Source organism: Anabrus simplex, chromosome 2 (assembly GCF_040414725.1).
Source record: "Anabrus simplex isolate iqAnaSimp1 chromosome 2, ASM4041472v1, whole genome shotgun sequence".
NCBI classification, from domain to species: Eukaryota; Metazoa; Arthropoda; class Insecta; order Orthoptera; family Tettigoniidae; genus Anabrus; species Anabrus simplex.
Window position 1 is genome coordinate 374,478,332 of NC_090266.1, and position 12,833 is coordinate 374,491,164.

At 42.4% G+C, this 12,833-nt stretch overlaps 1 protein-coding gene across 1 annotated transcript in view; it reads left to right on the top strand.

Annotated features, from left to right (window-relative positions):
- Positions 1-12,833, top strand: part of LOC136864147 (pleckstrin homology domain-containing family D member 1) — a 315,900-nt gene that overhangs the window by 131,272 nt on the left and 171,795 nt on the right. Inside the window, exon 5 of the mRNA XM_067140786.2 lies at positions 11,358-11,410. Within this exon, the coding sequence (XP_066996887.2) occupies positions 11,358-11,410 (53 nt within the window). The remainder of the gene's footprint in view (positions 1-11,357; positions 11,411-12,833) is intronic.

The following is a 12,833-nucleotide window of genomic DNA, read 5'->3' on the forward strand; positions in this document are numbered from 1 at the left end:
TATTATTATTATTGACTAGCTCCTTGCTTGAATGGTCAGTGTACTGGCCTTGAGTGCAGAGGCCCCCAGAATTTGATTTCCAGCTGGGCCAAGGGATTTAACTGAGAATGGTTAATTCCTATTGCTTGGGGAGTGGATGTACAGATAGGTCTTATGGCGACCATGGGATAGGAAAGGCCTAGGAGTTGGAAGGAACCGGCTGTGGCCTTAATTAATGTACAGCCCCAACATTTGCCTGGTGTGAAAATGGGAAACCACGGAAAACCATCTTCAGGGCTGCCAACAGTTGGATTCGAACCCACTGTCTCCCGGATCCAGGAATTATTATTATTATTATTATTATTATTATTATTATTATTATTATTATTATTATGTTTAAATTATTTTAATGTAACCTGTAACAAGGTGACAGTCTTCAAGAGCAATCGCAATGGTCATGAACATTGATAGTAATAACACGGGGCCAATGACCGTAAATGTTAGGCCCCTTTAAACAACAAGCATCATCAGCATCATCATCATCATCATCATCAATAACTCGTTGGACATGCGCGCACGTGTATATATAGGCTTGCTCCATATGTCTGTCATGTCTGAAAGAGTCCACTGGAAACAACGCTCCAACTGCTACATTGTCAAGCGTCTCTTGGTCAACACAACCTCATTCAAAATCATATCTTTTGGATTGGTTACCGAGCTGCCGATCTGAAAATAGCGATCTTGAATGTTCATCCACATTGATGAATTACCATCTTCAGCATACACTTCCTGGCCGTACCCCTGGTTTCTAAATCACTTGTTGCAACACTTTCAACCTATGTCAACTGTCTTTCCCGATATAGTAACTGTTTTCCTTGTTGTACAATTTTCACTGCTAGGCCATATGCACAGACTCTTACCCAAACAGAAATTTATAAAAAATATAATGATGCACATATGCAATATTCCTTAACTATGAATTCTTTTTACATCTTAATTGAACAAACTCGCATGATATTCACTATATTACAAATTATTTACGAAAATATCCTAACCTAAAATTGGGAGATAGTCACATACAAACATATCTTAATCTAAAATCAGGGATATACTCGCGTACGATTATACAGTTTGCTAGCAGTCTTGTTTTGCTTGCTGCTAGCTTCGGACATATTGTTGCTACTGTGCCGACATTGTTGCGTGGACGACCATTATTTTCCTTTGAGGAGGCCGCTGATTCCTGTAGACTACAGCATTAATACTCGTATTAATGGTGCCTACAGCTTCGATGACTTCCTCTTTGTCCATGTAGGTAAGTGTAGCCACACTTGGTCACCATTCTAGAATCGTGCTAAGTTTGCCTGCAGGTTGTAATGGACCTTCATCTGATCACTACCTACCTCGAGATGTCGTAGGACATACTTACGTGTTCCTTCCCTAGTCACTTTGCATTTCCGTCAGGACACATAAGTGACCCATGTTTTCCACCAGGACGTCGGCCACTATTGACGTTTCTTGATTGGGAATGGGATAGACCTCTGGCCACTTGCTTAAATACCGGTAGTCAGTGGCTGGAAGCATCCATTTTGGGAATGATCCAGTAATGTCAGTGGCTATCCCCTCGAACGGCATTCTAATGTACTGCTGCTTCTGGCCCCTACTCTGCGTATGAGGGCCTTGGTTCTCAGTACCAGTGTCACGTTTGGCTCCATCTTCCGATGTCTGTCCTATCATCCCAGTCCATATGATGCTCCGTGTATGTCAATGAAGGAGGTTCTGCAGAGTCTCTGTGCACTCAAGCCCTGAATGAAACTTCTCCACCCATAGTCGGATGGCATTATACAGCAGTTTGTGAAGAGTGCTGAAGCACATCTAAGGAAGATTGTCCAGCACACCACATGGACGGAGACGAGGTGGCCTACCGTACATCCAATCATGAGACAGCAGGCACGAGGCCTGTCAAAATGGTCTTCGGAAGAGAGCTTCATCTGCCATATGATTTAATGTTCAGGATGACCCCATAAAAAGTACAACTGGCGACAGACTACACACTGGAACAGGTTAACCAGCTGTGTAGCTCTGCCTCTGCTTCCTTCCTTCCTTCCTTCCTTCCTTCCTTCCTTCCACCTGTTTGTGGGAATTATCAGCTGGGCGACCTTCTTCTTCTAATTGGCTGATTTCTATACATGTGTCAATAAAGGGTCGTTGACCTCCAATGACTTCTACTGAACCCAGTCTGCCTTGTACATTGGGCAATACTTGGCAATGTCCTTTCATGCTGGTCGCTGTCCCAACTTGCTTCCCAAAGAATCTATCCAACATTGTCATCTGCAAGCTACTTCCTCCTCTGAGCAGTGCTGTCCCAGCCTTCTGTTGTACAGCTCTCACGGTTCAGATGTCTACTGTAGCAGCTAGCCTCTCAACCTCCCAACACTGAATGCAGTTCTCAGGCCATGATCTTCCCTGTTGATGTTCAGCAGTGAATTAATATTCCTGCAGGTGTTGCACCCACCGAGTAGTATGTCCTTCCAGACCTTTTAAATTTAGAAGTCATACCAAAGCAGAATAGTCCGTGTATAAATCAGGTTTCTGTGGAAATGCTTCAGTGTCTTTTTTTATGTCCCCACTTACTTTCAACAATTTTTGGAGATGCCAAACAAAACATACTAGGGTATGTGTTAATAAAAAATGGGAGACAACGAACGTACGAAATTAAACATTATGATAATAAAATGCATTACTGACACACCTGTAGATATCCATAAAAGCAGCAAACTTTCCTGTTATTTATTTCTATTCTTTCCATCATGGAACTTCTGGCACCATTCGGGCGATACCATACCTAACCTAAACAATGCGGTCTCTTATCTCATTTACGGCTGTTTAGGTAAATCCTGATATGATAAATGTAGAGAAGTAAGCACGAAATATACTTAAAAGTGAGTGTCTGACTTTCAACAGCTGCAGTTATCAAAAGAATGCTTCCAGTCACTATGTGTTACATTCGGAAATACAACTCGTAACACCTTATTATAATAGAGAAATAAAGAGACTAAGAAGGAGGTGCGGACTGGAAAGAAATAGAGTTAGAAATGGCTGTGGAAGTAAGGAGAAATTGAAGGAACTTACAAAAAAATTGAATCTTCATCTGCTTCATCTGCCATATGATTTAATGTTCAGGATGACCCCATAAAAAGTACAACTGGCGACAGACTACACACTGGAACAGGTTAACCAGCTGTGTAGCTCTGCCTCTGCTTCCTTCCTTCCTTCCTTCCTTCCTTCCTTCCTTCCACCTGTTTGTGGGAATTATCAGCTGGGCGACCTTCTTCTTCTAACTGGCTGATTTCTATACATGTGTCAATAAAGGGTCGTTGACCTCCAATGACTTCTACTGAACCCAGTCTGCCTTGTACATTGGGCAATACTTGGCAATGTCCTTTCATGCTGGTCGCTGTCCCAACTTGCTTCCCAAAGAATCTATCCAACATTGTCATCTGCAAGCTACTTCCTCCTCTGAGCAGTGCTGTCCCAGCCTTCTGTTGTACAGCTCTCACGGTTCAGATGTCTACTGTAGCAGCTAGCCTCTCAACCTCCCAACACTGAATGCAGTTCTCAGGCCATGATCTTCCCTGTTGATGTTCAGCAGTGAATTAATATTCCTGCAGGTGTTGCACCCACCGAGTAGTATGTCCTTCCAGACCTTTTAAATTTAGAAGTCATACCAAAGCAGAATAGTCCGTGTATAAATCAGGTTTCTGTGGAAATGCTTCAGTGTCTTCACGATGGCCAGAGTTTCATGGCAGGACACACTGTCCTTGGATAAAGTTTGTTGTAGTACACCATCACTTTTACTCTCTGTCTAGGATCTGTGACAGCACTCCCACCGATCCCTACATTGCTGGCCTCTGTGTCGGTGAAGGAACTTCTCCCCAGGTTTGGGATAACGCAAAATAGGTGCTGAGCATAGAGACTCCTTGAGTGACCGAAATGCGGCCTCTGCTTCCAGTGGCCATTGAAACAGCTTCTTGCCCTCAGTGAGCTGCGTGAGTCCCTTTGAGATGCTGGCAAAATTGCCAGTGAACCTCTGGTAGTATATTCACAGGCGTAGAAAACTCCTCAATTCGCGCTTGTCTTTCAGTGCAGGCCAGTCTAACGGCTGCTAGCATTTTTGGATTGTGGCAACTCCCTCTGGTGTCACAATGTGCCCTAGGTATTTTCTGCTGGAAAATTTGGCACTTCCCAGGGTTCAGTTTCAGGTGAGCATCTTGTAGTCTCTGGAACACTTCACGGATGTTTTCCAGGTGCTCTGGGAATGTGTCTCCTACTACGACGATGATGTCATCTAGGAACCACCTGGCAGGTGTTGTGCAAGCCCTATCAGCATGGACTCCATCACACTTGAAAGTTACAGGTCCGATATGCAGTCAAAATGGCAGAACAGTGTTCTGCCACAACCCCTGATTGGTAGAGAATGCAATCTTCTCCTTGTCCTCCTGGTAAAGTGCCACCTAAAATATCCTGAATTCTGATCCAGGTTTGAGATCCTCTGAACTCTGGGTAAGGTGACTGGGCACCTGCTCCAGTGTCAGTCAAGATTCCAGATTCTTTTAAGTAGCTTCCTTACCGTGTTTTCATATTCAGTTCATTAATTCGGAGTCATGGAAAGTAGTCCTTGATGACTTAATTCAGCTTCCAATTATCAACGCTGAAGTGGAGCTCGCTGTTCTTTTTTACCAGCACTATAGCCTATTAAGATTCTTCGATCGCTGTGTGCTGCATTAGGTCATCCAGCATCTAGTCAATCTCTGTCTTCTTAGCCAGAGGGACTCGACAGGGTGGTCGATGGACAGGGATCACGTCAAGAGTTATTGCGAAGGAACACCGTATAAGTCCTGTGGTTGCCTCTCATTATCCTGAAGATGTCCTGGAACCCCATGATTAGAATCTTGAGCTTCTTGAACTCGTCTGCCTCCAGGTGACTTCTGGCATCATATATCACCCCTCGGAGCTTGTCGTCAACCTCCTTCATTACAAGTTATAAATCTCATTTTACAACCGTATTGGATTTCAGGATAAGAAATTATTATGTTAATAAAAACCACCTTTCCAATACTCAATGTCCTTTATATTTAGGATAAAACCATTAAATGGATGCAGCTATCGAGCTCAGTGAGCTGCGTGAGTCCCTTTGAGATGCTGGCAAACCTTTAAATGGTTTTATCCTAAATATAAAGGACATTGAGTATTGGAAAGGTAGTTTTTATTAATAATAATTTCTTAACCTCCTTCATATCAGATTGTCGTATTGAGAATTAATACCAGCAGGCTATTTCGTATTGGCATGTACGTCCTTGCCTAGAAAGTCCATGTTCGGTAGCTGTCAGTCTGGGTTCCACTACTTCTCTGTTCTTGAGAGGCTCCTCCACTCGCTGAGCGAGTTGGCCATGCGGGTTAGGGTCAAATAGCCGTGAGTTTGCATTCAGGTCATGGCGAGTTTGAGTCCCACTGTCGGCAGCCCCGAAGGTGGTTTTCTGTGGTTTCCCATTTCCACACAAGGCAAATGCTGGGGCTGTACCTTAATTAAGGCCATGGCTACTACCTTCGCAATCCTAGTCCTTTCCCAGCCTTCCATTGCCGAAAACTTTCGATGTGTTAGTACAACGTTAAACCACTAGTTAAACCACTAGCTCCTCCACTTGTGCTGTCACCAGCACCTCACTATAGGCCGGTATCACATCTTTGTTGGGTAGTTTACCCTCACTCCTAGGGGACGTATTCCAGGGCATCAGAGCATAACTTCTTGACAATCCAGCCATAACTCTCATCATTTCACGTCAACTGTCGCTTTGTAAGCCTGGAACACATTGGCTCCCAAAATGACCTTACCGGTGATGTCTGCAACAAAGCCCAAACCTGTAGACTTCTCCATGTTAATATCAAGTCCAGTAGTGCCTCTTTCCAGACAGGGATAGTGTCTCTTGAAGATATCCACAGCACATAAGGGCAGTTCAGTTCCTTCACTATCAGCCCCTTGGTGGTATCCAGCCCAGCGGTGGTGAGTGCTACCCTGTGTGCATCATAACACGGCATGGCTTGTCTCTGAGCCACCATTCTGAGTTCAGGTTATCGTCGCTCTTCTCAGTGATTACATTCAGTGTAAAGCGAAGTATTGTAGTAACGCCAAGAACTTCTCTTCTTCTAGTCTCCTACTTGTTTCCCTAGCTTCGGCAACATTCTGCTGGCAGTCCTTCCTCAACTCATTGCCAGCAGATGTTTCCCCTAAATTCTCAGAGTTCCAGTGATGGTGAGCATTCTTCCAGTGGTGACGAGCAGATCTGTGTTCTCTTCACACCTCATGGCTCATACCCATGGTTGGAAGATCTAGAATCCAATAGATGGATGTGGTCAAGACTAACATTGTACAGTAAAACCTTGGTTATCCATTCTAATGCCTGAGAATGGGTGAACGGTTAATAAAAAAAAACCCAGATAATCCATACTACTAATTTTAATGGACTTTAAAGTACATAAAATACATACCGTATAACCTTAAAATGCAGTGCATTAAACCCTCTTTGAAACCAAAATGTAGTCAAAGCTACAACAATACATACTAAATATTCACCTAAATTACCAAACCCAACAGCACTTAACGCACTTGAAAGGGCTTTGGCCTGCCCAGCGACTGCTGCTCAGCCTGAAGGCCTGCAGATTGCGAGCGGCCTCAGCACGACACATCCTCTCGGCCGTTATTCTGGGCTTTCGAGACCGGGGCCGCCATCTCATCGTCAGATAGCTCCTCAATTCTAATCACGTAGGCTGAGTGGATCTCGAACCAGCCCTCAGGTTGAGAAAAAAATCCCTGACCTGGCCGGGAATCAAACCTGGGGCCTCCGGGCGAGAGGCAGGCACGCTACCCCTACACCACGGGGCTGGCACCTAAATTACCAGCAGACCATAAATAATTAATTTTCCTGGTGTCATTTAAGCTGCTTTAAAAACATCTGTTACTTTTTTTTCACTTTCTTACAACTTATTTTCTTCTTTATGTGCATTCTGAGCTTTCTGATTAAAAGAATGTCTGAAAAATCCCAATCATCCTCTTGCTCCAAGAATTCCAGTAACGTTTCAGCCGACTCCAGTGCGGTCTGAAGCGGTACGCGATTGTTTGTGACTCACTCTTCTTCCCCATCCCCTCACTTTCACTCGTCACTTCGCAGCTGACTGCCGAGTTCCCATTCGTGCTTTTATTTACTATTTTGTCATGAGTTAAAATGTGATGCCCAGGCAATACTTCGTTAGTATGAAGCCACACCTCAATGTTACTTTCATCCACTTCTCCAAAGTGAATGTTATTTTCAATAGTCTTCAGGATACCTTTGATCATCAATCCCTCACTTTCATCTTCATCAGTGAACCCATGAAAATCGTTGGCAAGCTCTTCGACATCAATATACATTTTTTTCCACAATCGAGTGATGTTCTGAGCAGTTACTAGATCCCATGATTTCTGGGCAAGATAAAGCACTCCTTTAAGATTGAGTTTTTTCCAGAACTCAACCATCGATGTTTCTTCGGGAAGTAAGAGGCCTAGCAATTCCTGCTTATAATGCGCCTTAAAGGTTGCGATGACGCCTTGGTCCATCGGCTGAATTAATGAAGTTACATTAGGTGGCAAATAGGAAACAAAAATGTTTCCATTCTCTGATTTCAACTCTGTATCAACAGGGTGAGAGGGTGCATTATCAAGAAAAAGGACGGCCTTTAATGGCAAGCCCTTGAACGCCAAGAAATCTCGAACCCGCGGAACGAACTTATTATGGAACCAAGTCCTGAAAATATCGCGTGTCATCCATGCAGATTTGTTATGACAATAATCTACTGGGAAATATTTCATCACTGTTCCTTTGAAAGAACGCAGATTTTTTTGGTTTACGAACAACAGCTAATTTTAATTTATGGTCACCACAAGCTTTCGCAGAGCACATGATGGTAACCCGCTCTTACCAGATTTGTGACCAGGAGCTGATTTCTCTTCAGCAGCTGCTAGTGTTTTACTGGGTAAGCACTTCCAATAAATTCCAGTTTCATCGGCATTGTACACTTGACTTGGAACGAAATTGTATCTCTCAATTATGCGCTTAAACTCGTATCGAAAGTTTTCTGCTGCACTGCTGTCACCACTTAGTTTTTCTCCTTCGATGTCTAATTCTCAAATACCATGTCTGTCCTTAAATTGGACGCGGGTGAAAATTTTTTGCCTGCCCTGTTATCATAGGACCACTAATAGGTACACCTTTGCCTCTCTTTTGCTGAAACCACGTGAATAACGCAGCATCCAGTTCTTTTAAAGATGATGCTTTCATTGTTTTTTTGTTTTTTTTAGCGAGTCCATGCGAACTGTCAGAACTCGCCACAAGCACTTTGTCTTTTTTCTTCGTTAGGTCCCGCACTGTTGTCACACCCACACCGAACTCTGATGCTAAATATGAGACTAGTTCACCTTTCTTTAACCATTTGATTATATTAACTTTATTTTGTATGATTATAACTACACGTTTTCTTTTTACTCCAGATTTCGATCTCAACATTTCTCGGCTGTTAGAACGGAAAATAAATGTTCAACTTTATCAGTCACTCTCACATTTTCTTACTTTGCACTACAGTACAGAATGTAGCTTACCTGTCTACTAATAGTGGAGGTTGACTATGACGGACCGCTAGGCTGGTTTCTGATTCCTGTGCATTGTGAAATATTTATGATGCAGTAGCCTGTGGTGAAATATTTAACCTTGACAGAGAACGATATGAAAGATCTACGTACGGTACTCGGAGATGATACACGCTACCAAATAAGTTGTAGGTATCATTCTGAAGTAGAAATGACCATCATACCGTACTCTACGCTCCGTGGGCTGGGAGAGGGCACATTAGAGTACATTATTCGTCAACAATGGAATGGATAATAAAGTTTGTGACTGTTGAATTTGAATAGCTTCCCTCTTCTTTCGTAACAGTTAAAAGTTAAATAATTTTACACAACTGTAACTACTGCAAGCTATTGAAAATATGAACTGAATAAATGGTGACTGAAATAAGTGTAAATAACAAGAATTGGCGCCACCCGCAAAAACAATTGCAGGAATAATTAACTCTGTAGAGCAACGAGCAACTCCCTCTCCCAAGGCGATGGTCATCAGGCTGACGAAGTTCCAGACTTATTTTATAACCTTACCTGTTGCTGTTTAACCCCTGAAATTAAATTTGGGTAGCATGCCAGGTTCATCCATACTCTACTGATAAAAGATTTACTGCAAGTTTCATTCCATGACTTTACTCCCAAAATAAATGAAATATGTATATAAAATACCACAATAATCATCACTTGATGAGACTAACTGCTGTTCGCCGTTTACAAAAGGCAAATTACAAACTACTACCACCAACAACAAAAAAAATCACTTGACGAGACCATCTCGTGTTTGCCGTTTATAAAAGGGCAATTATACAAACCACTAAAACCACCAACAACAACAAAAATCACTTAATGAGACCAACTTGTGTTTGCCGCTTACAAAGGCAAATTACAAACATCTACTAACCACCAAAAATTATTTTCACTATATACATTTAACATACCTTCAGGTAAGAGTTCCACTGCACTCTATTGTTACAGAAGAAAATCCTAATCTGGTAAAGAAAAGTACAACGTCTTTCCCTATGTACGGATGCAACCTTCTTTACGAAGAGCATCCCTTTACACACTTCTTCATCGACGTCTTGAATCCTTCCCGATCGCTGCACAGGTTAGTGTGACGCCTCACGTTTCTCCAACTGAAACTGCATACTTTAACCGTCTTTCCCGATATAGCCACTTTTTTCCATGTTGCACAATTCTTGAGCAACCTACACTGCCATGCCATGTGCAGACACTTACACAAATTAAAGTTACATATATATACAAAATTCCCTACTACAAATTCTTCTTCTAATCTTATGTTTTTACATATAAATGAACAAAATTATATGATTTACATGACCAATATTACGAACTATTTTACAAAAATTTCCTAACCTAAAAATTTGGGGATAGTACATTCGTACGGTTACACAACATAAAATTACGTAGTAAAAAAATGTATGAAGTCATGTCTCCAATGTCGATTGCCAGTCTATGCATGTATACGTACAGTAGTTACTGTACGGTATGATCGTGGACTCAGGAGTCTGAGAGTCAATGTACAGTCACTCCAAAACAGAATACTGTATCAAGATACCTTGACGTCAAGAGCCGGGCTGAGTGGCTCAGACGGTTGAGGCGATGGCCTTGTGATCCTAACTGGGCAGGTTTGATCCTAGCTCAGTCCGGTGGTATTTGAAGGTGCTCAAATACGTCAGCCTCATGTCGGTAGATTTACCGACACGTAAAAGAACTCCTGTAAAACAAAATTTTGGCACTTGGTGTCTCTGAAAACCATCAAAGTTGTTAGTGGGACATAAAACCAATATTATTATTGACATTAAGAGTACGCTCATTCTGTTTTGGAGCGACTGTACATTGCTTTTAAAAAAGTTGAGATATTTTTGGCGATGGATAAACCGCAGAACAGTTAATCGAGGGGCGGATAATCAAGGTTTTACTGTAGCTAGGGAGCAAGACATTCATGAAGAGAGGGCAGTGGAAGAGGCCTATCAACAATACCTGCCAAACTGGAGATGTAAACCAATGAATGTGATTGGTTTTACATCCCACCAGCTACTTCTATGGTTTTCAGAGATATAGACGTGATGGAATTTTGTCCAGGAGAATTTCTGTTAGGTGCGAGATCTATCGAGATAAGGCTGGCATATTTGAGCCCCTTCAAATATAATCCGATTAAGCTGCTATCAAACATGCCACCTGGGACTCAGAAGGCCAGCGCTCCACCGTCTAAGACATCCGTCCGGCTGTGGGAAGCAGAAACAAGCTCATTGGGGGCGGAGGAGAAATAGATGTTGAAGAACTGGGATTGATGATGAGGGAGTCAAAGTATTTGAAGACGTCAGTATATGAAGATGTGGTGATTGCCCTTGTTCTTTCCTCTTTCTATTGCTCCTTCTTCCAATGCTGACCTGTCATTGTGTTTAATCCTATTATATGTTCCTTTTCATGTTGCCATTTTTCTCTATATGGATTTTGTTATCTTAGGTAGATATCCTGGATTCTTTAGTATTTCAGTTTGATGCATCTCTGCTTTTGATCCTTGTGATTTTACTTTCTCTACTGCCATAGTTATCTTTATTCTTTGCTACTGTACTTTGACTTACGGATGAAATCTTGTGAAGATCTGAAATGTTTGTTTGTCCCTAAATGAAATTTTAAATGTCTTTTACAGAAAAACTTCAGGAAGAAACATTAGCCCTCAGGGATGAGATTGATAAAAATGAGGTAGGAAAATAATTTAATAATCTTTAGATCTTCTTATTCTGGAGTTAAAATAGTGGAAGTTGGGGAAGGTGGGTGACTTACATTGTTCACTTACAGCAAACTTCTTCAGACTGTAATTAGAAAATTATGTCTGTACTGAAAAAATTTACAAAGTTGTTAACTAAGGGAGTTGACTGTGTGGTTCAGATCGTGTAGCTATGAGTTTACATTCAAGAGATGATGGATTCAAACCCCATTCAGCAGCCCTGAAGATGATTTTCCATGGTTTTCCATTTCCATACGGGACAAATGCTGGAGCTGATTCTAAATTAAGGCCTTGGCTGCATCTTTCCTGACCTTAGTCTTTTTCCATCCTAGCAGAAGAAGAAAAATGTTATATTACATAATATGTTACTGTACATTCCTTGATGTGGGATCCTGTAGTCACACCCTAGTTAAGAACCTCAGACAATGGCAAAGTATCCCTGAGATACAAGAAACCCGTTACTAAGAAATAGTGGCGGCCCTCCGTTCACTCAGGTGGCTAGGATTACCCTATCCACTGGTGGAACCTAAACCATTAGAGTTGAAAGCTTACCGGGACTGTCTGCTTCGCAGACGTTAATTGAACATGCTTACAGATTTCAGCAGAGTAGACACTTAAGCAAATGATGACAGAGTCCCTCATGACAAGCCACGGATTAGGCATATGAACTTATATTCGGTAGTTTGGTGTGAATATGACTGTGATCCTATGTGTGACATACCATGGGTCTACATTCCCTGTGATTAGTACCACCATGAGTCTATGTTATCTGGGTCTGCGTTGCTTGTCAGTATTACCCTTATATGAGAAATACCATGGATCTATGTTACCTGTGAGTGGTGCCATTATGTGTGACTGAATGAATAAATAAAATGTATCACCCCCTGTGGGTGTAAATACACCTGTGGTATCCCCTGCCTGTCATAAGAGGCAGCTAATAGGGGCGACCAAGGGATGATGAAAATGGAACCATATACTTGTGATTAGTGCCATTAAGTGAGGAACGCCATGGTCAACGTTACTTGCAATTAGTATGATTATGTGAGGAACACCATGGGTCTGTGCAACTGGGCATTTCCTGTGATTAGTACCATCCTGTGCATTCCACTGAGGCGGGGGAGCCGGCGTGCGGCATCACGGACTGGTGTCCTTGCGGGAGGAACCACCGCACCCGCACTGAAGTACATTGATTCCCCTGTATTCAGAACAGGTCTGCATTACCTATGACCAGTACCACTATGTGTGGACCAACATAGGTCTGCGTTGTCTGTGAGTAGTGCCTTTATGTGAGGAACACCATGGGTCTGTGTTGCTCGTTAGTAGTACCCTTCTGTGAGAAGTACCATGGATCTGTGTTACCTGTGAGTGGTGCCATTGTGTGTGACATACCATGCGTCT